The sequence below is a fragment of the Dermacentor albipictus genome, unplaced genomic scaffold (assembly GCF_038994185.2).
Source record: "Dermacentor albipictus isolate Rhodes 1998 colony unplaced genomic scaffold, USDA_Dalb.pri_finalv2 scaffold_11, whole genome shotgun sequence".
Taxonomy (NCBI): Eukaryota; Metazoa; Arthropoda; class Arachnida; order Ixodida; family Ixodidae; genus Dermacentor; species Dermacentor albipictus.
In genome coordinates, this window is record NW_027225565.1 from 5,182,518 (window position 1) to 5,208,436 (window position 25,919).

The 25,919-nt window shown below is 44.1% G+C and overlaps 1 protein-coding gene across 2 annotated transcripts in view; it reads right to left on the minus strand.

Moving 5' to 3' along the window:
* The window catches only part of Rab14 (RAS oncogene family member Rab14), an 85,408-nt gene that overhangs the window by 42,157 nt on the left and 17,332 nt on the right, over positions 1 to 25,919 (minus strand). For both annotated transcript variants that reach the window (XM_065443662.1, XM_065443663.2), the window contains exons 4-6: positions 21,542 to 21,629; positions 12,622 to 12,652; positions 9,762 to 9,830 (exon numbers count right to left, since the gene is read on the minus strand). In XM_065443662.1, coding sequence (XP_065299734.1) covers positions 9,762 to 9,830; positions 12,622 to 12,652; positions 21,542 to 21,629 — 188 coding nt within the window. The remainder of the gene's footprint in view (positions 1 to 9,761; positions 9,831 to 12,621; positions 12,653 to 21,541; positions 21,630 to 25,919) is intronic.

The following is a 25,919-nucleotide window of genomic DNA, read 5'->3' on the forward strand; positions in this document are numbered from 1 at the left end:
GAACAGGATACAGAAACTCTCCTATAACTAGCGATGAGGTCAGAAGGGCCCTGCAAGACATGAAATGATGAAGAGCGGGAGGATAAGGTGGAATAACAGTTGATTTAATCAAAGATGGAGGAGACATAATGCTTGGAAAACTGGTGCCTCTTTATACGAAGTGTCTATCGACTGCAAGGGTCCCAGAAAACTGGAAGAATGCACACATTATACTAATGCACAAAAAAAGGAGACATTAAAGAATGAACAATTATGGGACCATTAGCTTGCTCCCAGTATTATATAAAATATTTACCAAAATAATCTCCAATAAAATAAGATTAACACTGGATTTTGTCAACCAAGGGAACAGGCTGGCTTCAGGAAGAGATACTTAACAATGGATCACATCCATGTCATCAATTAGGTTATCGCGAAATCTGCAGAGTACAATAAGCCTCTCTATGTGGCTTATATAGATTACAAAAAGGCATTTGATTCAGTAGAGATACCAGCAATCGTAGAGGCACTGCGTAATCAAGGAGTACAGAACGCTTACGTAAATAGCTTGGAAAATATTGCTACATGCGTGAGGTATTTGTTTGTTTGAACGAGGCGCGTAGGCGCCATCACTCCAGAAAAGAGGAGGAAGAACGAACTGGGCTCGCGCTGTGAATCTAACCGGTCAGCGCTGCAACCATTGTTGTAAATATAGTCTGTAAATAGTTTCCCGTCTTACTGACTCGTCTTTCGCGTTAGAATATCTACAGAAGTTCTACAGCTACCATAATTCTACACAAGAAAAGCAGGGAGATACCTATAGAGAAAGGAGTCAGACAGGGAGACACAATTTCTCCAAAGCTATTTTCTGCTTGCTTAGAAGAATTCAAGCTATTAAACTGGGAAGGCTTAGGAGTAAAGATCGACGGCAAATATCTCAGCAACCTTCGGTTTGCCGATGACATTGTTCTATTGAACAACAATGCAGACGAGTTACAAGAAATGATTGGAGACCTCAATAGAGAAAGTGTAAGAGTGGGGTTGAATATTATTATGCAGAAGATGAAGATAATGATAAATAGCCGGGAAAAGGAACAAGAGATCAGGATGGCCAGTTGGCCACTAGAGATTGAGAAGGAGTACGTTTACCTAGGTCAATTAATCAGAGGGAACCCTGAACATGAGAAGGAAATTCACAGAATAAAATTAGGTTGGATCGCATACGGCAGACATTGCCAGCTCCTGACTGGAAGCTTACCATTATTATTGAAAAGTAAGGTGTGCAATCAGTGCATTTTGCCAGTGCAATATGTCCAGTGCCAATGAATTTGCCAGTGCATTTCCCAGTGCATTTTGCCAGTGCATATGGGGCAGAGACTTGAGACCAAGTTAAAGGGCCCCTGAAACGGTTCGGACAAATTTTGTAGACGCGTAGGGTACAGCTTAAGTAGAACATTCGCACCACAATTTAAGTGAAGCGTTACGTATTAATGGAGCTACAAGCGATTAGAAGTTACCCTCCTCCCCAGCCATGTTTTTCCTCCTCAACTCGTTCGCCGAGCGAGCGGGGCTAAACGCCGCCTTTACTGGTCCTGCGTCACGATGCGACGTCACATCGTCCACTTCTGGTTGTTTGGAGCCCACCCCCGCCCGCGCGAGACCTCTCCGCTAGCCGCTTGGCTGTCGACCCCAAGCGAGAGCTATCGAAGCAGCGTGCGTTGCGAGCATTCTGTCGTAGCTCCGAACGTGTCTGGTATTCCGGTAACCACAGGCAAGCTGGTCATTTCGGCAAATGACTGGAGGCATAAACTCAAGCTGATGAAGGAACTTTGGCGTAGACGTAGGTGAGCGGCCTGATCGGTCTGCACGGTCCAGACACTTGTTGGCGCAGCGCTTAACCAGCCAAACAAAGCGCTAATATTGCTCTAACCAAGTGTAAAACACTTTAAACATTTATAAAAACAATGTGTTCATGATTGCACTCCTGCGAGAAATACGCACCAGCAGCAAAGAAGAATACGCTTCGTTGCTGCTACTGCGTATGGTTGAGCTCCATGCCACCAGGTGGCTGCACCGTGCAGACCATTAACATTTGCCCTTCTGCTCATCTCGGCTCATCCCGTTGCGGCACAGTCAAGCGGCCAGACCTTGTCCCCTGGCGCTTAAGTTTGCCCTAATACGGGACTCGCGAAACGCTATTGCGTTAGTAATCTTCCGGTGTAAAGTGATGGCCACAAACACGCAAATCCTGGCGCCGATCGGATAGCTGCAGTCCAATGCGCAGCAGCCAGTTCGCTCGTACGCTGCCTTGCAGAGGGACGCGATGTCGCAGCTTGACATATTGCCAGTCGCTACGTTTGCAGTCCACAAGGCAACAAAGTCGAATCATAGTGCTCGCGAAAAGACTGAGACCAACTCTGACCACGGAGCTCTCGTCAAAATGGAGTACGTTGTAACACAAGCAGACGACACTTGCTGTGTGCCGGAAGTGCTTAAGTGTACTGAAAAATTGTTCTTGTGCATTCTCTTTATGTTACTTTCTTTTTATAAAAACAAATTAACTAACATTCCAACTATTACGAAGATCATTTGTTTACCATAAAGTTGGAAAAATTATCGATCACGCGCCCTGGTCAGCCAATCGGATAGCTCGCCCCAGTGACGTCATATGGGTGATTTCGGTCATATGGGTAGGGGCGGCTTAAAATTCCACCGAGCAGTGTGCTGCGATTGGCAGCGATGTGCATTTTTAAAACCTTATAATAAATTACACGCTTTACACAGAGCACTTAGATGTGTCAATTAATGAACAGAAGGACCTACTCTAACGACTCAGTATGTTTGTAGAAAATCGTCAAAAGCGTTTCAGGGTCCCTTTAAGGACCACGCCAAGAGCGATCGAACGAAGATTGCTAGGCATAACGTTAAGAAAGAGAGTGGTTTGGATCAGAGAGCAAACGGGTATAGACGATATTGTAATTGACATCAAGAGGAAAAAATGTAGCTGGGCAGGTCATGTAATGCGCCAGTTGGATAACCGTTGGACCATTAAGGTTACAGAATGGGTACCAAGAGAAGGGAAACGCAATCGAGGACGACAAAAGACTAGGTGGAGCGATGAAATTAGGAAATTCGCGGGCGCTAGTTGGAATCGGTTGGCGCAGGACAGGGGTAATTGGAGATCGCAGGGAGAGGCCTTCGTCCTGCAGTGAACATAAAACAGGCTGATGATGATGATGATGGAGGTCTTAACGTCTTAATTGAGGTCTTAATTTGTCTTAACGGAGCTCATGCTATGTTGATTTTCAAGTTTTGAACATTCATTTTTTCTGCCTTCTTGAGTGCTGTTGGATGTAGCATGACATCGTCTGTATGTTAAACTGATTTTTCTTTCTTTGGCGCTACAAATGATTTACGTAGCTGCCACACCCCTATTTTAATAATGCATCTGGGCAGAAGTAGGAATGCAAATAAACAGTAAATTAATGACATCTTTCTTTTACCACAAGCCCCCTGCAATAAACCAGTACATCTTGCCTATCTCCTGTGGAACACCTTGAAGCGACTGACAGATTGTAATGCCCTGTTTTCCAGGTCACATAACAGCTGAGCATTTGGCCCAGTGCACACCTACACTTAATAGGCACCCATTGGCAGTATTCTTCTGCAACCGATGCTCTACTATAAAGCTCTTTGTAACTAGACAAGAGGCCACCAGAGACGACTAAGTTCTCATTGGCCCCTCCTGGTGAGATGGGTGCCACCTACAAGCAGCTGAGCACCAAGGCAGTGGGTTACTTTAACCAAATAGAAAGATTTGTGCCTTTCAGGAAGCAGTGAATTCCAACCCTTTAGTTCCTGCATTTGAGGCAGATGCTGTACCACGTATTTATTTCTGTGGTTTCTGCAGTGCTATTACTGCCTCGAAACAATTACATATGGCTGTGCACTCAGAACAGATAATTTTACTCAAGGTTACGATCTTGTTTCACTTAACCGACCAGAGAATATTCACTTTGGCGCCCAACATGAAAACTCCACTCCCAGAAAATTTAAGGTCCGACAGGAGCCATTTAGAACCTACTCTCAGCTAAAGGTGAACTTATTCCAGGGTCCAATGCTTACACTTACCGTATTTACTCGAATCTAACGCGCACCTTTTTCCGATAAAACGGGCCCAAAAATTGCATGCGCAAGTACGGCCCTAAATTTGGTTTACCATATCGCCATCGGCATTTGAAAAATGAAAAAATGGCCGCCTCGTATGCGCTTCTAGCCTAGCTGCCGTAGCTTCCACCATGTGCGTACCTCCATGTTGTATGTGTAACCAGGTGCTGGTGTAACCTAGTCTACCACCTGTCTTCCCCTTTTCTGCGTTTATTCAATCAGCACGGAAGCGCCGACTGTGGAGACATGCCGAGTCCACCATGATGCCGCATTTAAAAGGAAAGTTATCATGTGCGCGGAGACTGACAGAAATCAGGCCACACCATGGGCGTTCGGAGTTCCTGAAACTTGCGTGCGGGACTGGCACAAACAGAAGGAGAATATTTTCGCCAGCAAAGCAACAAGGAAGGGTTTCAGTGGACCAAAGCAGGGTCACTTCGCCGAAATAGAAGAGCTATTTGCGGAATATGTGCAAGAGCAGCGAACAGCACAGTGGCTTGTGACGACCTATCTGCTCAAAGCACGGGCGATGCAGTTAGCCCTACAGAAAGGGCTGATGCGGAGTGACTTCAAAGTGAGCAGGTGCTTGCTATCAAATTTTATGAAAAGAAAAGGCCTTTCTCTTTAAAGGCGGGCAGGGATATGCCAAAATTGCCTGAAGAATATGAAGAGAAATTGTACAGTTTTCAGTGGTACTTTTGAAGTTGCGCCATAGAAACGGCTACCACTTCAGACAGATTGGAAATGCCCATCAGACGCTGCTCTACTCTGACATGCCTGCCACCACAACCATAGAAAAGAAGGGGGCAAAGCAAATGCGCGTTTTGTCTTTCGGCCACGAAAAAACTGCGGATGGGCACAAGCTGCCCCCATATCTTATCCTCAGACAGAAGATGCTCCCGAAAGGAATCGTGTTTCCGAGTGGTGCAGTTGTGTGCACAAATGAAAAAGGTTGGATGACCACGGATTTGGTTGCAGACTGTATTGATAACATTTGATGGAAGAGACCCAGCGGCAGTTTGGGTCTGCGTGGGATGCTTGTGCTGGACGCGTTCAGGTGCCACCTTGAACAGCGCATCAAGGACAAGCTGGCTGCATGCAACATTGACCTTGTCGTGATACCCTACGGCATGACATCGCAGCTCCAGCAGCTCTACACTGAATGACTTGTCAGTGGCTGCCACGAATTCACGCCCGTCAACAAAATGAAGCGTGCCTCACTACAGGACTTTGCTGGATGGGCGAAAGATGCATGGTGCATGATCCCGTCTGCCATGGTCAACAAGGCCTATAAAAAGTGCGGGATTTCGAATGCGATGGACAGTACCGAGGATGAAATGCTTTGGCCTGTTGATAGCTACGAGGAGTGATATCTAGGTATTGCCTCACGCGATTCGTACCGGCGCAGTGAACTCCTTGGCGTCAAGGTATGCCGCTTCCATTTGTTTTTATTCATCGCAACTTTAGTGTATTGGGAATAAATCTGTTTTTTCCAAATGAGAGAAAATAGCATTTCCATATGAAAGCACGAGGTGCGCAGTACAGTAAAAGCTCGTTAATTCGAACTTCAGTAATTCGAATTTCGGGATAATTCGAACTGTACGATTTGGTCCGGCCAAGCTCCATAGAAGTCCATGTATAAAAAAGCCCTTTAATTCGGACGTGAGTTGGTTCTGCACGGTTAATTCGAACTACGCGCCGCCGCGCCTGGGCGGCGTGCCGCCTGGCACATGGCCAGAGCAGGCCTTGTCGCGAGGCTGCAGCGGCTGAGTTGCCTCCAAAATGGGGAGAGAAGGAAAAAGCGGGTAAAACCGGTGCCAGCACCCGGCGCAGAGGCTGAAGGGCAAGGGGTGACAGCTGTGGCAACAGCTACGCCCTCTCTCTACCTCCGAGAACTGCGGTTTCCGGTTTTGAGCCGCCGATCTCAGATGCCTAAGAATCTTGTCGTATAGCTGCAGTTGTTAACCGATGGATGGCGCAACCAGCACAAAAAATACAGCGAATCCAGTACATCGCAACGCCGCTAGCGCTCGAGAATTGAACGAATAGGAGGAGCCTTCATCAACGTCTTTGTCCTGAACTCGCGGTAGTCTCGGCCGCTTTCAGCAGCCTCGAGTTTTCTGGTTTTCGGCGCGCTTACGACCTTTGTTGTGCGGATCGCTTGAAAAGTTAGGCCTCGGTGGTGTGCTTCGCCGTGCTGACGTGCGATTTCAGAATGGCGTGCGCCCGCGGTAAATACTGCGCCAAAACACTGAAGGATAAATGCGACATCTTACGGGAAGTGGACGCCGGAGTCTTGTCGAAACAAGAAATCGCCAAGAAGCATGGGATACCGAAGAGCACGCTGTCCACTTATATAAAAAATAAGAGGGCGATTGAAGACGCCTTAGAGGCAGAAGTTGCCAGGGAAAGGAAGAGGATGCGGCTGGCAAAGTACCCCGACCTTCCGTGAAAGGTACGACCTTGTGTTTCGTGCGGTGTCAGGGGAGATGAAGGCTGTTAACTTTGAAACATGTGAAAGTTGGCGCTCCGAGGTCCTACAAGGCTCTACGGATTTTTTCAAACATTAAATTGAACTGGCGCCATGCCCTGCTGCTTCCTGGTCGCGGTGTCCTGTTTTTCTTCATTGCTTTCGTTAGTTCGAACTTCGTTTAATTCGAACTGAGATGGTGCCCCCTTGCGGTTCGAATTAACGAGCTTTTACTGTATTGTACTTTTTCATTTTGCTCTGTCACAACGGTCTTACGATGACTGCACTCTGTAGGTGGACTCAGCCCTATTGACACAATTATCTAGTTGTGGCTAGTAATAAACATTGGAGGCCGGACGACCAGGTACATATTTTTCAGAAGCTGCAAAGCCTCAAGGTGGCAGAGGGACGGCAGAGCAGCCCAGCATGTTATTGTACTGCGTGATCTCCTCTGGCAAATCCGTCATGATCTTTGTTGGCAGCACCATGGCCAAAGGAGCCACATCACCACATACATCTGGTTTACCATGTAAATGCAAATGCAAAATTTGTCATGTATCACTGTTTTCTATGGGTGTGCGAATATAGAATAGTAGATTTCGAATTGAATCAATACAGAAAACTGCAGAATATTGAATTGAATACCAGAAAATTTAATGCAAACTTTCATGCTTCATGCTTCCAAATTTTGTGTAAAACCAGTGCTGCACATGCTCAGGAGGCTAATCACATTACTTAACAACAATCTCATTAGCTATGAGTAACTTAATTAGGAATCGAGATGTATACTGTGGTGTACTCTTATTAAAGGGAACACCAAATTAGTATGCCTGCACTCATAACTCAGTTCATATACAAAAGTCAGAGAAATATTTTTTTATTGGTCTAAGAGAACTGTTTTTTCTGCTGAAGCTGAAGAAATAGCAAAGTTGTCCTAAATACCCTGTCAGGGTATTTAGTTTAATAGTGGGCCATACTGTGCTGAATGGCAATCTTTTATTGCTTAGAAAGTATTGCTTTCTACTTTCTTCTAGAAAACTGTGGGTCTGTGAGGAACACAGATACTCCGTCATACCACAGCAGTTATCAGTAATGTGTTATAACAGGTGAAGTGGCATTTTTAGTGGTCTCAGTACACTTGCTGTTGCTGGACATTTCACAATTAACAATTGAATGTCACTGGCGCAAGGGCAAGGTGTGGTTAAAGAGCACCAAGGCCATTGGCAGTGGTTCGCCAATGGTGCATGAATTGTGAATTTTGGATGATTGATGAAACACAGCTGTATAGAGGCTTAAAAACTGCTGTAAAATGCAGAAAATATTTGTCTGAAAACTATGATAATGACACATGAGGTGCGAGATGTGCTACAGGCATAAAAGATATGCAACGAGGAGATGAATATTTCACGAATGTTGATACTTATGAACACTAGGCTTCTACAAGCTTGACTGCAATTTGATTCTCCACTGATAATCTGTTCCCATCTGAAGGTTTTGGCTAATGGCAATACATTTTTGCGAGTTGTACCTTCTATTCTTTTTTACAGTTAGCTCAAAGCCTGCAGTCCCCTAACAACTGCTCTTATGCACACTAATTGGCAGCACGACTGTCACTGGCATTTACTGCGAATACAGTAGAACCTCGTTCATACATTCTGGAAAGAAACCTGAAAAAAAAAAAGTGTACTAACAGGAAAAGCACACAATCCAAAGTCGAAAAGAAATTTGACAGACTGAACTTTAACCGAGATGCACGTAACGTGAAGCATTGCACAAACCTTTGCAGTATGAGCCACTGACACACGCCGAGCAGTTGGACCCCAAGCGGTACAGAGAAATGCATTGTCACATTTGTGGCTTCGACAAGCTTACATTGGAGCTCCTTGAATTTGGCCTGGGTCAGCAGTTTCTTTGGGTGGGGCATATTTGTGATAAGTGTTGAAGGGCCCAATCGGCAAGAATCACTGTGGCACTAGACTAGCTGGTGGCGCTCGAGCGGTCCGGTACATGCTTTGTCATTTTCCTATTGCGTAGTTGTTTTAAGATAGCGGTAAGAAAACAAAATAAATCAAACTGGTGGACGATGGTGCAATAAGACGCTGTCCGAGTGAGACTTGATGCTTCCTTCGTGCTGCCTGCAGCAGGGACATTGGCGCGTTCAGGTTATTGCCTATTAAATGAGTGCAGTACACTTCCAAGGCACATGCTGATAAATGAAGATTCTTATTGCGATAGGGTTGCTAGCGAAGCACGAAGCTGTGAATGCGGCGTGCAATTAACCTGTGAGGAGATTTGCTTGCACCGAAATAGGAACCTGACCATGCCAGCATTTTCATGAGGCATAAAACGAGCGAGTACTGCAGGGAAGCTGCTGCAGCAAGCGGCTACTGTTTTCAATGACACATGACTCGCACCTTCCCTTGTTTGCATGGGATCCAGCGGCGGAAAAATGTATAATATAATTGCAGTTTGCCACTGTGCGCAACAGCAGTGCCGAAGAGTCATGCTTTCCAGGAATGTATAAACCAATAAAAAGAAGTGTAACTACATTGAGTCAATTTATATGTTTGCCAAATATCAGCAGCGGGAAATCATATAAAATGGGATCGTACATATGAGGATCTACTGTATTTTGGCATGCATATCAGACCAGAACTTGTGCTTAGACACCTCAACGCTGTACTCCAGGCCCCAAAAGTACTCCTTCAGCAAGAGGCCAGTGCCAGAGAAGCATTTTAGAGACGCTGGTACCTTGTGTAGTACGCTAATGCCAGCATGTTTTCAGCATGAATAGCAGCTGATGGTTGCTAAGTGTGGCAACCAATTATGGCAAATTTTTCTGGTACTGTCCATGTCAGTTTAGTGAAAGTGAAATGTGCATTTACAAAATCTACAAATTCCAAATAAGGCAACTAGGTGGCGAAATCTACTTGCTCCGACTGTAGAAGCTATTTGCAATGGTCATGACATGAAAAGTATGTCTTGCTTCTAAGTGTTAAGAAAGTGTTATGCTTCGCACGCCCTTTCCAATCTTACTGGGAAAAAAAAAAAAACAGTCCCTTCTGGCATCATGAAACGTGTTGATCAATATGAAATGCTATTTCACATAATCAATTGCAACTTATTCTTCACAAAACAACCTCACCTGCCATCCTGAATATTTTGGAAGATCTTCTTAGCAGTCTCGAGGAAGGCCTCCTCAACATGCTCACCCCTATTTTTGAGAACAAGCAGGAAAAGAGTTATTTTCAAATACCTTCAAGAGCATATGAACATGGGAAATGTGTCTCAACTGGCTTGTTAAGAGGCAAGACAACACGCAGCTGGATTCGATTTGCTCACTGTGCTTTACGCTATTCTAATGTGCACACTTTTCCCCAAAATTCACCAAAATATGGCATGCATGTTAGAAGTGAGTACGAAGTTAGAACTACAATGGGTGGCGTCCAAATACCAGCCCCTAACATCAAATTGCACCTAGGAGTCCTCAGACAGCTACGAGTGCTGTCTACTACGGCTTGGATACAATCAATTTTCTTTTTCCAAATGAGAACAAGTCGCTATTTCTGTCTCTTGCCATGAAAACGTGGTGAGGAAACAATCAAGGGTTACAATCGGGGGCATTCAACTTCTCATTTCTGTCCGTGAAAAATCTGGTGAATGTCACAATTGAGGTGTGTTACAATAGAGCAAATGCAATAATTTTGCAGTTTATAATGTACTCACACTTTGTATACATCAAGTGAGGTATACAAAGGAGGTGAAGGATAATGCAGTCAGAAACTTGGGAACAAATAGGAAAGCAAAACTGTTACACAGCTCTGCCCAGCAACGAAGTTGCCCATACCACAGCTTGAGGATTCTCAAGCCAAGTGAAAGGACAGGTGCCAGAAGGGGTGAGGACAGGATTTCTTGTTAACTACCATGATATCCTACAACATTAGAGACAATCAAGCGCACTGTATCCGGCAGCACACAAATTTGTAAGAAAATGACAAGTAGCAGCCTGGCAGAGGCTGCAAACTAATACTTTTCCTAATCCATTGTTGCTATGCAACATTTATTCAGGTCAATATAATACTAACTTATGTGTTAAATGCCAAAAAGCAGCAAATCTGTTCCGTATCCTCTGGGCATGCCCCAAAGCTGACAGAAGAGAAGTAATTGCCGTATTTACTTGCATATTTGCACTCACGTAATGATCGCACCCCTGAATTTTGCTGTCGAAATTCTATTTTTTTCTTTCCTGTGTAATGATCACATCCCAAACTAGCCGCAGCGATATGTCGTGTGCCAAGTCTAGCTCATGATGATCGTGCTTACCATCTGTCGAATGCTGTCGAATGCTACACGAACGACTCTTCAACACATACCAAGCGGTCTGCAGGAATCAAACATCCTTAAGCAGATGCCCCATTTCATTCCTTTCATCACTTTTGGCATTTCCATGAAACTTGCCTTGGCTTTATTATTTGTAGGCTTTATAATGGTTGTAGTCAACAACAACAAAAATGGCGCCTTTCAATTCCTCTTGTCTGCACTTGTGCGCACGCAACAAATCGCGAGCGGCAACGATAGTAGCCATGTTTACACTGATACTTTAGAAGTGTACCCTATTCATACGCCGACACTTGTAATGCAGCTAAGATATTTGCCCACGCTTAGCAGAGACGTGCCGTATTAGAATAGTAGTGAAGACAAATGCCGTGGTTTTCGCAGCATGCCCGCCATGTGTTTCTATGTCACTGGCAGCTAAGCGTGCCCATTTCTTTTTCTGTCCCCTCAAAGTGGACATGGCTATGTTATTGCTGCAAACTTGCCGATATTAACAATATTATTAATTACTGATACAGAAGAGTGTTTCAATGCGTGTAATGTACTCACGAGAAGGAAAAAATTACCGGCCGCCATTTTTGTTTTGGTGTCCCACACTGTTACAGCGGCAAGCCGCCTATTTGTTGAGCTGTTGTCATCCCGTAGCAAATGAGAGATGAAAAAAAATTTTTGTTTCTTTTCACGGAAAATTTAACCTGCATAATGATTGCACCCCTGAATTTGCGTCAAATTTTTTGACAAAAAGTGTGATCGTTATGCAAGTAAATACGGTACTACAGAGCAGCAGGAGGCCATGTTGCTCAGCTCGGGCTGCTGCCCCAAGACACGGTCGTCGCACCAGCTGAGGAAGCAGCCAAGATCCAAGGACTCGCAGTCGCTTAAAAACGTGACCTCTAGCACTCTAAAATTCCCCTTTAACAGATAAAGTTTCTACTCGCTCACTCACAATGCAAACTGAATTACAGAAAAGAATAAAGACAATTAACAGTAGCACTACGAATAACTAATGATCGGATGTAAAAAACATAAATGGTAAGTGTTACTTAGCTAACACTTTCATGAAGGCTAAACTATACAAATACTCAGATGGGTTGCAGTGCAATTTATGCACTGAAAATCACGCATCAAAATGAATTGTGAATGTAGAGCACTGAACTGCTTCATGCAATCATTTTGATGCTAGCATGCTGCCCAATCGAACCATAAACAGCAATAAAAGAAGCTGTACCACAGGAAAATCCATGTACTGTTAACGATTCCCACAGAGGCTGGACAGCAGCAGTCACCCATACTTCCCTTCTAGTAATCTTCGTAGAAAACCCTACGACCCAACCCTAACTGGATGCCATACTGGCACACTAAGCACGCTGCTAAAACATCCTCACAAGCATTGTGTGCCTCGTGGGGAATATCTCACACCATGCATATCTTTCTCAAGAGCAGCGTCAAGGTGAACAAGCTGGCCAAGAGCAACCAATATACCAAGACCTCTTGCAAAACGATGACTGCTCAAATTAACAGCACTGTGCCTCTCTTCTCCAAGGTTTTTGTCTTTTTGGGTAATTGAACAATCCACTAGAATATTTTTCGCGGCAAGATGGACTTCGAATTAATGCAGTTATAGTGTATAGTCATGGCATTAAAGAATAAAGCAAAGCTAAAAGACTTACGTTTTTGCACTAGCCTCCACAAACATTAGACCTGCAAGATGAGAAAAAGAAAAGAAAGGAGGGGATTCAGAGAAGGACAAGAATGAGTAACCATTTTGAAGCAATGAACCAGGGGGCATTCTGAAAGCAAGAACACAACTGATGTAAATCAACTTGTCAGGCTTATCGGACTTTTCGTTGGTGTCTACTGCGCACGCACGTACAAGAAAATCAGGGACAGGCAGACATTGTAAGAATGCAGACTACAAAGTCTGTGCTTGATTTCTCTCTGCCTGTTCCATATTCCTTAGATATACAAGGTGTTTCAGCAAACACTTTCAAATTTTTGAAAAGGTTGGCTGTGGCAGATAGCACAATTCTAATTCATGAGCTGGTCTACTCGAAGAGGCAGACATTACTTACAAAAGAAATTAAAATGCATAATCGACGAATTAACAAAAATCAATAAGCAAGTTTTTAAATAATTACCTTATGGCCGATCTTGCAATTTACAAGTTCTAGCCGTGAAGTTCGCAAGGCTAATCAACTCAGAACGAATTCTCAGGATGACAGAGAAACTTTGCAGAGAAATGCATTGGGGTTCCAGTTACTTTCTTAACAAAACATTTTATGCATTGAAGACAAAAGTAGCTCGAACACCAATGCTTTTCTTCGCGAAGTTCAGGAATTAATATCTTGAAACTGGTGTCATCCTGAGAATTCGCTCCAGGTGGATTTGCCTTGCAAACTCCACATCTAAAATTTGGAAATTGCAATATGGGCCATAAGGTAATTAGTTAAAATCTTAGTTAGTTAATCTTTGTTAAGTTCAGAAGTGTTCTATTTTTTTTAAATTTTCCTAACCACAAGAGCCTTTTTTATTGCAGGTTTTGAATCGCATTGTTACGAGGCATCGCGTCTGAGCATGCCATACAGGACCGCTTCGCCATGCGAAGAGATAGAAGACAGGGCATGCCGCTGGAGATGCTATCAGCCATTCTGCAGTATCAGCAGCCTATAGATATTGTAACATACAGTTTCGTTTCTTCCCTGTGTACTTGTGAATCCCAGTGACAACATTGTACTAAAAAGCAACTACTCGAAGTTGAAAAAAATATTTGCACCACATATAAAGTCAAATCAACACAATATAGTTTATTTCTGAATCTTACATATGAAACCAGCCGCCTGCTGCTAATAAAAAATGCAAACCACATCAAGAAAACAGTCAAAAATGCCTCATCACTGTTCACTTGTGTAAGGCTAATCAACATTTGTCTGTATCACTCTGGAGTTTCAAAGCAAAGAATGACACTGGGACAAGAATATTTTAGCTTTTCAGCCACATTGCAATTGGTTTCATTGACCACTAGTGTACAGTAGAACCCCGCTGTTACGTTCCTCACTGCTGCGTTTTCCTGGCTGCTACGTCGTTTTCATCCGGTCCCGGCATAGCTTCCATAGGATACAATGTATTGACCGTTTTATCGTAGGCGCCGCCATATTGTGAACGCAGTGGCGCCGCCTATGAGCAGCGCCATACTGGCTTGGGTGAAAGCAGTCTTTTGCACGGCAGGTATACGCTCGGCGGTAGGTTCTAGCGTTTGTTTTCGCGGTCGTGCGTTCTGTTTAGTATGACGTGCATCTTCTACGTGGTAAACAGTTCTGCGGGACGTGCTGAAGTGGTTTAAGGCGTTATGGCTGGAATTTCTGCTGAGTATTCCGTCCACCGCTGCGTGTCCCGTCCACCTCAACGGTGGACGGGACACGCAGCGCGATGTGTGCGCGCATATTTGAGCCTACAATCAGCCTCGGAGATCAATTGTGTATTTCCGAATGTTCCAATCACTAATGTGACCTTATTGCAGTATTATCCTCTATTTCTAAGCTGCGGTTTAGGAGCCATGAAACATACGCGACGATCGTAACAGCGTGAGTACCGTTCTGCTACGATAGGAGCTGCGCTGTTATACTTTGACAATCGTTCAAACTGTTCGCTGCAGGTTACATTGCGTGACTACTTGGTTGGATGGATGACGTTTCCACCCATGAATAAAATAGATTTGGCTAGTAATAGCAGCATACCTTACAGTCTGAATTAAGCTTGTCCAGCAAAGTGACCGTTTACGAACTGCGCGAGCGTCCTAAGCAGTAGTAGGTGCTGGATTACAGATATCTTTGTTCTATATAGCGCATGGTCCAAGCATACGGCATCAGCGGTTATATATTTATCAACGTTGTGCAGCATTAGCCCGTTTTCTCTTGCTTTTTAGAGAAAGAGGATGGTAACCGAATTCTTTTTTCGGTTGCGTTCGTTCAGTCCTCTATGACGCATTCACAAGTATTACGGAAATTTTGCGCTAGAAAATAGCCATTGCATTCTTTTTATGCGAACCCTCCCATATATTATGGCTGTATACAGGACAAAAAGGCAATGCCGAAGCACACAGCTTATATATGTATCGTGCTGGCTCACCAACCGCAGTGATCGCTGTGTTGAGCAGCGCCATGGGCCTCATGCAGCAAGGCTAGCGTAGACATATGGCAATTTCAAGCATACTAGACTTGAAATGCGTGAGAACGATGCCAGTGTATCACAAATATTTGATAGCACCTGCCGCTCAGATGTTTCGTGGTTGCCTTAGGTTGGTCGTGCACGAGCATGCGCTCTTTTGTTTTATGTTTTACTCCCTACGCCAATCGATCAGACAGTGAGCTGATTTACCATTTAATGCTAATAATACAGAGACGCCGGTTTTCTTTGTTGAATTAAAATCGATATAAGCAATATAGTAAACAACACATACACGCAGCGCGACTGATAATGCGCGTACACCGTGGCCGATTATGCGCGTCACATTTTTGCGCCCCCAATACATATTTCCGCCTACAGTAGCTACCAATGCACCGAAAGGCTTCCCTGACGACCTTATATGAACGAACATGGCGTAAATTTCACAAAGTACGATCTAAATCATATCGAAATCGTTCCGCAGCACGCGGCAGCAATACTTTCCAGCAGCGCCGCGCCGGATCGCCCAAGCCAGAGAGGTGGAAAGGCTCGCCGCGCGCCCTTTCCTCCTCGCCCGATGAAACGGTCTATAAGGAACCCCACTGTTACGTAGTAGCTGTGAAAACGTTCCCGCATGGTACGTCGCAACTTAGCACCCCGCACCCGCCTGGGCTAAAGTAGGCAACTCGTTCCAACCGCCATTTTGGCTTTTGACGAGTTTTGGCTGGGCTTGGCTATGGAACTGGCTGCAAGAAGCCGCAGGCCAGTTCGAGAGGCCGCCACTAAGTGGCCATTCGTGAAAAATGCTCTCACTATCATCACTGTGATTACGGTCACCGCATCGTTGTTGGCATAGAGTTTCTCACTACATTACCTAGAGGGAAATCTGGCGCTGCTGCGCTGTGGTATGCATGGGAATGCCGGTATATTGTGGATTCGGATCGGCATCATTCTCGTAGAGACAGGACACCTTGAAGACGCGCTTGGCAAGTACCGTTCCGTCTGTCACAATGATTCATTTTCTACTAGAACAGCACGTGAAAAGCTGTTTTAGCTTTATTATTACGCGAAAACATGCTTTGTTTAACTATGAGAACTTGTTATTGTGTGTACGACTACAGTCGAACCTCGATATATCGAACAGCGCGGTGATCGCAAAATAGTTCGATATAGCCAGAATTCGATATATAAAATCGCGTAGAAAACGCATCAAAAACTAGCGCAAATCAATCGATGAACCAATCGTGGCGCAATAGATACTCACATGAAGCTTCAAACAAAGTATTTATTTAGTTCGCTGAAAGTACTGAAGCAGCGTAGCCTGCATATTGGCAACCGCGCGTTTGACCACGGCGTCCTCAACATAGTCCAAACGGTCCACAAGAGACAGTCCAGTGCCTTCTATTGTGCCGCAGTAGCGGCGTACAACGGCCAAAGCAGCTACAGCCTCAGTTGCAGTCGGGAGCGGGGCAACATCAGCGCTTGCTGGATCAGCCTCGGCAGCGTCTTCGTTTGGCCGCTCAGCAGTCACTTCTGCCGCGATCTCCACGTCTGTTAACTCCGCCACTGTTCCGGTGCTGTCGTCACCGCCAACGAAGTCCGCAATGCACATGATGTGTGGCTCAGCACCGACAAAGCGCTCCAACTGGCTCCACGGCCGCCTCGATCACGCGCGCATAGGTACGGCTGGGGCAAGCCTCGCTGTGCGCGCGTGATCGAGGTGGCTTGCCCAGCCGTGCGCGCATAGGTGCGCGCGTGATCGAGGCGGCCGTGCTGGCTCCAAGACGCCGCGTGTGTACGCCGCTACGTTCGAATGGCGCCCTCGGCGCAACCGATGTGGGCAGCTGTCGTACGCAGCAGTCTGGAACGCCGATCGCGCCGCCATCTTCGAGAGTGTTGCGGGAAAGCTCGCCTCCTGTCAACAGAGCGCACTTGGTCTGGGGCGGCGGAGTTCAATATATCCATTTTACATCCGGCCCCGTTCGAAATAAAGAATTAAAAATGCATGCGATTTTCTATGTGATATAGAAATCGTTCGATATACGCAATAATTCGATATATCGAGGTTTGACTATACATGTTACGTAAAAAGTATCAGCGGGCCGCTAAAGTTGGAGGACAGACAACAAGGTTCGCGCTCGCTTTGAAACAGTTGGTCGTATGTTCTTGCTTTTCTTCGTTTGGTCATGCATCGTGGGCGAGTAAAGATGTACAGTGAAATCTCGTTGATACGATTCGGCTAAATACGTTTTTCGGCATGATACGTTTTTTTTTGTTCCCGGTCGATGCCCTATAGAGGTAAATGAGTTTTTGTACGGCTAATACGATCGTATTTCCACGTCGGTTTGGATAATACGATCCCGGAAACGTCTTCTGTATGATGATAACATCAGAGCCAGTCCTTTGAAGCGGGTGGGCAGAGCTACTGAAATTAACATCGAGCGAAACGACAGGCACGGCGGACTAAAGACGCGGCGACGCGCGCTTTGTATGCTCGAGGCTTGGCCTGGCTCGGCTCGGCTAGAGTCCGGCCGTGCTTCTGCACAGCGCCTGCAGCAGTGTGGCGGCCTCTGGGAGCAATTTTCGCAAGCTCGCACACCAAACGCACCGAAGGTTTTTAGCGCCATCTATCCTAAGACATAGTACTCACAGTAAAATCACGTGACCAAGAAGCAGTGATTGGCGCATGCATCGACGATGCTGTCGGCTTTGTTGGCTTTGTGCTTGCCATTTCTCGTTGCCATTTTGGTGTTTCGAGCGTTCAGCTTGCACTTCGCCCTTATCGTTTCTTCTGTTTTGGTTTTTACGAGTTCCAGAAAAGCTTGCTGCAGGACCTCGAAAAGCAAAAAAGTGCAGCGCAAAGTGACGGATTATTTTAAAGTGCTTTAATAAAAGCAAGTTCTGTGCCAAGTATGTATTATTCGCGATCTTTTGGAGTCCGTTTTGGATAATACGATTTTTGGATAATACGTTTTTATTTTCGGTGCCCGTGAGAATCGTATCAACGAGATTCCACTGTAATATGCGTGAATGGAAACATTTCATGAAGATTTTACTTTGAGAAAGCGTTATTTGTGTAGCCATATCCACGTTTTCGATGAAGCCTCTTACAACACCAGCCAACACGAGCCCCGCAGACACATATACCGTCATTGACGGCACGGTGCCCCCTTAAGAAACTCCCATAGACGGTGGCGCCATATTACCCTCTAGGTGTTATAGTGAGAAACTCTATGGTTGTTGGACGTGTCGACTCACGCGGAGGAAGGAAACTCAGGAGAGGCCCTGACGTCACTCTTTGTGAAGCTAAAGTGAAATCGGAAGTTGGCGTTGCTTGTGGCATTGCTCCGCCTATCAGGCCAGCTCTCCTCTCTTGTTTACATTTCTCCCACGCCGCGCTGCGCACAACCGGGCTGCTCGGACGCGCGCGCTCCGCAGCAATACTAAACAATTGTTAGCACGTTAGCATGATTACGCCAAAGAGGGCAAAATTTCCCGCGGATATTCCTTCGTCCGTTGCCATTGCCGTGGCGCGGTGACGATGAGGAGCACGAGCCGCATGATGCCGGGGAGTTGCCAAATTGTAGCTTTGGAGAAGCCGTCGCCGCTTTGGACCTCCTCCGCAGGTACGTCGCACCTCACAGCGACACTGACAGCAATGCGGCCTTCCAGGCTACTGAGAAATGTGTGGCGATTTCTAGCGAGCGAAAGAAACGGCAAGCCACCATTATAGACTTTTTTAAGTCCTAAGCACACTCTGTGGAAATAAATTGTCTATATTGAAGCTACATTTTTTCATTCATTTTCAGAGCTTTCTTCACTGTTGTGTTTTCCCGGCTGTTACGTTTTTTTTTTCCCCGGTCCGGTGAAAAACGTATGAACGGGGTTCCACTGTAATCGGTTCATCGTCGAGAAACTACTGTATGTACTCCAGATAGTCATCTGGCGACATCAAATTGAAAGTCTTGCCTGGAATGGCCAAAAATGAAAACGGGAAGCTTCATGTGAGGATTGCCGACATCAAGCTGCGCCCACTGACGAGCACTTGCAATGTTCGCTTCTGAGATGTTCTTAGCATCACCAGAAGTACTGCTCAAGTCAGCGTCATCACTGTCTTCTTCAGGACACAAGATAAACATCGGTATGCAAATCATCTTCAATGGAAGAAGATGATGAAGATGGAAAGCTTCTTTTTTGGGTTGACAGGCCAGCTATGCATGCGTCGCCGTGATCAGACAAGATTTTTTCACACAAAAACCGCATTCCTGCCACAAGAGAAACTGAAATCGTTAGTGCTTCCATCTTTTGGTTGACATGCAATCTAAGTCACAGATGAGTGCTTCTTGTCCTAAACACTCAAGAAGACAGCATATTCTGGTAGAACGAGCTCTGCTCATAAAAAACAGTTTGGGGATGCTAGAGCAGACCAGCTAGAATCGAGCAGACCAGCTAGAATTACGCTATCTGCCACAGGCAACCTTTAAAAATGTTTGAAAGTGCTCGCTGAAACACCCGGTATATATATGTGCTGTGAACACCACAGAAAACAACTATTGCCAACTAACACGAGCTTCCACACTCGCATGCTGTATCAAACTTTTTCAGAGCAAAGTTAGAAATGGAATGGTTTAATGGCTGGGGAAAAACTGAACAGCAGGGATGTTAACAGCACGACTGACAACTATGCTACAAGGTTATCTGAAACTGCTCCACACATGACAAAACAAACTTATTGCATAGTTTCCTAGAAAAAAAAAAAAGAACAGCATGAAAATGTGCATGTAGCAGTATTGCTATGAAGCAATTTGAATATAACTTCATTTAAACAAAGCAACAGGCATTCACACTTTCAGTCTTGAAAGGCTGGAGGCAAATTAGTTGTGCCGTCTTGCATGGCTTCTTCGCCTAGTGATAAGTGCCGTTTTTACTTATGCTCCTGATTCAAGCTAACCAGTGAAAGTAAAACTTCACAGTAACATAATATTTATCCGCTACATGAACTCCCACAATGTAATGAACAAGTATTAAAGAGGTGTCTTAGCAATTGGCTGAGAATTATGACAGAGTAAGAGGTTAAAAAAATACTGTCACAATATTATCAATTCTTCATTTTTTTGTTTAAATTAAGGCCCACGACTCCTAAACCCTAGAAAATATACTGGCAAGCCTCGGAACGCTCTAATATAATACAATAGTCGACTTCCGTTAATATAATCCTGACGGGACCAACAAAATTGATTTAATTATCTGGTGGGTGGAATTAATCAAGATGCAGAAAAAATACCGAAACACCCTGCCCTATTCTACCACGCCCTCGAAACAAACATGCGGAGCTACGTGTTGAAAGTAGAAAACCAATATAGAAATGACATTAAAGCTCCTAAACAAAGTAGAAATCTACCATGAACTTAATTTTTTAGCAGAAAAATTTGGCAAGGGTCTAATATGTGCTGCACAATGGCCAACTTCGCTTCATTAGATCTGTGTTAAGGCCAACCACCATGAAGCGAAAAAGTGACAAGCTTTCAACGACCAAAAACTGATTGTTGCTCTTGCTTGCATTAAGTGTAGAGTGGCTAATATGCAGCAGTGCTCCATGCTGGGATATTCCACTATGCAATATTCACTGTGAAAGTTCGCTCCATGGAGGTCGGCCTTTATGCAGTAAAGCATAGAAATGCTGCAAAAGCTGCTTTGATTTCCTGTCTGACTGCACTGCGCAGGCAATTTTCAGCCCTATTTTCTTGAATAAATAAATGAATAAATTTAAAAAGGGAGGGGGTACACATTTGAATCAGGTGAATACCATAACCAGACATTGTGAGCTATGGTTACTGCTTAAACATCTTCCTAGGGCAAGCCGAAAATAGGAGTTCTTGACGGGAGATATTTTTTAACACGTGTTCTACGCATTCATTGTCCCTTAAGCTTCAATGAGATAGATGCTGCCATTAGAGTGGTTGCTATTACAGTCACCATAGAGGTCAGGCGTGTGTGTGCGTGCCGACTAGTCAAGTTCAAATTATCTGGCAAAGGCAAATTTTAGGATCAAAATAGCGATATTTTGAACCCATAAAAATGCATGGGCACTGGACGGGACCTTCAGTCATGATCAAATTGACTGAAAATCCAATTAACCAGAGTCAGATTAACAGAAATCTACCATAGCTTTTCTCTAGCCATTTTCAATTTTATTTCTTAGGAAATACTAAAATACTTAACGATGGAGATGCACAAAAGTACGCTGTGGATAGACTGCGTTGCGAACAGCTGGCAGCAAAATGGTGCACATAATTTTTGCGAATCAGATGCAGTTGCAAAAGCAGCCGTCCTTCAGGCTTCTCACATGCACACTTATGCCATATCTGCTATGCTACTTTGTTAATACAAAAAGGAATTCCTTCCAATCTGCTTGTTTCCACTGCTCACCATTTTCATCAGCGAACTGCTTTGCCTCGTCATATGTGACATCTCTCTGAGCTTCAAGATCACATTTGTTGCCAATCAAGAAGATGACCTGCACACAAAAAGGAGGAAACAATGTAAATGTTGAGACGAAAAAAATCTGGAATACAAGATCACTTCTTTTTTAATGGTGTGAACCACACAACAAGGCTAACAAAACGAGAGTATGCCTCATTAACTGGAAGCAGGCACAAGCAGAATATTTCACTGTTTCATTTTTTGTTTTCTTATAATATTTACATATGTTGCATTGCTTTTGTATTTTCTTTTCATGTCTGTATGTATATATAAGTACGTGCATACGCAAATATTTATGTATTCTGCCCCTCCTGCTTGGGCCCTCATTTGGGCCTGCAGCATTGTATAAATAAATAAATAAATAAATAAATAAATAAATAAATAAATAAATAAATATCCATCTTTCTGTATTTTTAATGAGCACATACTTAACTGTGCTGTCATAGCCGTTTCTCTGATCATCTCATCACCCACCACTGTTCTCTTAACAGGGCTTATCACATTGCAGAACCCTTTCTCTTTGTTGCCAAGTTAGCTCTTCTAAAACCCCTCAACATACATTTCTGCAGACAAGGTTAAGTACCGGCAACCTACAATCCTTCACAATCCTCTCTCGCTTATTCCCTCAGCTTCTGGCATGATGCTTTCGGATGACGTAAGTGGAACTTACGTCACCTCAGCATCTGGTTCAAAGCAGAAGCAACATCATCTGCCATCTGCTACTGCTGCATAGAGGTGCGAGCATGCAACAGCAGTGAAAGGGAAAATCCAGGAAGCTGAAACCCCGGGAGTAGAAATTGTGGAAGTGGAACAAGTGTGAGCGATGTTGAATCGGGGAAGGACGGTGTGCATCAAAGGTTGGCACTACTTGACAAAAGCGGTGGTGGCACGTGAATGGAGGGGCTGGCTGTAAACCCTTTCTTCTCCATGAGCCACACCTTTTATAGGCTTCCGTGGCTTCTGTCAGTGCATCATGAAACCATTGCTGGTAATTAACCCAGAGGAACACTGAGATTAGGAGGGTGCGAGTCCTGTTAACAACCTGAACAATCCCACAGTATGTCTGTTGCTTTATTCCCTAAAGACAGGTACAGGCTGACGGTTTGATTCACAGTGCAAATGGTGCAGTAGCTTTTTCTATTCCATAAAGCCAAAAGTGACGCATGACCTAACATATGTCTCCTTGGCATAACCTCGGAGATTGCAACGGCGCACCCACGCAATCTCAGAGACCATGCTGCTGCATAAAGTCAAAACTGTGGCCGCCGCGGGGTGCCGCAATGAGCCCTCCTGCCACTGGGATGCTCAGATGCGAGCCAACCTGAGTGACCGGCGTCCGTGGTGTACTGAAAAAATCTGATGTGGCATGCTGGGACTTGCATCTTTCTTTTATGGGGTTTTACGTGCCAAAACCACTTTCTGATTATGAGGCACGCCGTAGTGGAGGACTCCGGAAATTTCGACCACCTGGGGTTCTTTAACGTGCACCTAAATCTAAGTACATGGGTGTTTTTGCATTTCGCCCCCATCGAAATGCGGCCGCCGTGGCCGGGATTCGATCCCGCGACCTCGTGCTCAGCAGCCCAACACCATAGCCACTGAGCAACCACGGCGGGTCATCTGGGACTTGCATCATAGAGACACCACCAGGTGCATGCATTGTCTGCTTAGGTGCTGTTAAAGGCTGCCAACAAAAAAAGCTATATAATTACCAGCTCTGTGGCTTTTACTTGTCATCTTTTGCCAAAATTGATTCAACGGTATAAAGTATTGCTCATTTATCACCAATTTATCCAATGTGAAATTTCGTTGCAGCTGGTCTTTAACCTTTGGACGCGGACGAGTAGATGCACACCAGCATGCACTCAGTGCTAGTGTGTGTCTATATTAACTGCCATGACAAATTGCGAAAAATTTTTTTTGAAGTGCTGAATTTTTTTTTTAGACCTCCACACTTTGTGCCAATTTTTTTCTACAAAATATGATTACCAGGAATTCCTACTGTATTTCTACTGGTCTTGTTGAAAAAGACATAGGAAAAGTCCTTGTGTATTATATTTACTTCACAAAATTGCAAGAAACTGCACATATACACAAGCAAAAAATTGCGGGGAGTTCACAACTCTTCATCAGCACCAGAGGATGCTTGTGATGACGAGTTACCTCGTCTAAAGCATTTAACGAGTTAACCTAACCTACTGTTTTGCTTAAAACCATGTATATGCCTGCAAAAGGCTTCACCTTATCAGTAATTATAAGCCATCACTGCCAATGATTCGGCTGTCAGGATCCCACATATTGACAGGTGTACACATATTTGAAGCTTTTGAACAACTCATCTATCTGCACTGTTCTTGAATCGAATTGTTGCTATTTAAAATGTCTTAACTATTTCATAAAATGTGCACTGGCTCTGCAATGACTACTTAAAAACAAAAAGGTACTAACATTCCTTTTAATCACTAATGTAAGCACATACCAGAACACAGACGGCAGTCAGTCAGTTCAGGTGATTGTTAACTAGCACAAACACCAAGGAAAAAACTTTTGTCCCTTTGTATTGAAGTTGAACTAGACAAGCAGGTTGAACTTATCTTTCAACAAGGCTTTACAAATCAGCAGCAAAAGCACTCTCAAAGTTAACTGCCTGCAAACGGTGCCATGTGGCCATTTTTTTCCTCATATTTTGCTGTTTATTCAAGACAAACACAAGTGTTGCAAATTTTTATTGTTGTGAAATTTGGTGTTTTAGAGTACCACAAGCAGACACAAAATTATAAACCAGGAGGCAGCATAGCACAGTAAGAAAGGCATGGAAACCTAGCAACTGCAATGGAAGAGTGCCTTTTATCTGTGGCTGCAATGATTTAGGTGTCAAGTGAAAGAAATCTTTATTTCTTCCCTCTAACATCATAATAAGCAGGTGGGATAGCTGTTCTTAAAACATGTGCCAACAAATGAGGACTGTGCCAACTACACAAAAATTTAGCTGAATTTTCGGTGAAATGGAAATAAGTTTTGCTGCATCAAATTTAGCCTAGATATGCCTTTTTTTTTCCTGAATACTTTTTTTCTAAAAATTGAAGTCCTTTCTTCCCTCCAGTCAAGCTAATATTAATTTAAAAAATTATGGGGTTTTACATGCCAAAACCACGATCCAATTACGAGACCTGCCGTAGTGGGGGACTCCGGAATAGTGCACCTAAATCTAAGTACATGGGTGTTTTCGCATTTTGCCCCCACTGAAATGTGGCCGTCATGGCCGGTCCGCAACATCGCGTTTAGCAGCCAATACCATAGACACTAAGTAACCACGGTGAGTCTAATATTCATAACTATATTGTTTGTGAGTGAGAAGGATCGGGGGAACAGAGAGACTACTTATAATAACTATGTGAAGCCAACAAACAATGAAACCTGGGAAAATGTAGGATAAAGTAACTATTATTTAAAATGAATTGCATAAATAATTATGATTAAGGGTTACATGTGCAAAGTGTTTATATTCTTAGTAAAGAAAATAGTAAGTGAAAGTGGAAGAACTGCCGCTGATGGAAACTATACCTACAACCTCCAGTTCCCAGACGTGGCAAGTTGTCTTTTCTTTTTCATTTCACTTTTACTCTGTATGCTAACGCATGCCTTTTCCTCATTTCTGTGCTATTCGACATGGCATATGGCAAAAACATCACCTATTATCTGTGGTATCTTGGTTTAATTTTTATGCTCGCCTTGTTCTAGAAATTTAGTTTTACAGCCCCTTTTCTACTAACAGGGCAAACGAATGCTGCTTGTAACTACAATTACCAGCCTGGTGCAAAAAGGACAACAGCATTCCCACATTCTTATGTTGTTTGGACAAACAACACAAGTCTACAAATTACAACATAATAACAAAAGACTAGAACATTGCATTAAATTAATGTCAGAAAAACCTCTGAATCAACGCTATCATTATTTGAATCTTATTTTATCTGGCTGCAGGAAAACATACTACTTACTGCTACAAATGTGAATTCTATGCCTACCAAAACCACTAAGCTTTAAACAAAAGCAGACCCTTCCAAAAGACGGAAGCAAAAGTAGTTAGTACAACCAGCATTCAAGCAACAATGTGCAGTTTCAGCATCACTAAGCATTCGATACTTCATACTTCATAATGCAACTCACACCATCGGGACATATGCGCAACTTGTCTTGCTCAATGCCTAGTATGTGCTAAGCATACTATAAATGGGGAGATGGGGAAACTTAAGGACACACCAAACACTACAGACTGCAGCTCCAGCACACTTGCCAACATTCCATACAATTTCTGGAGCAC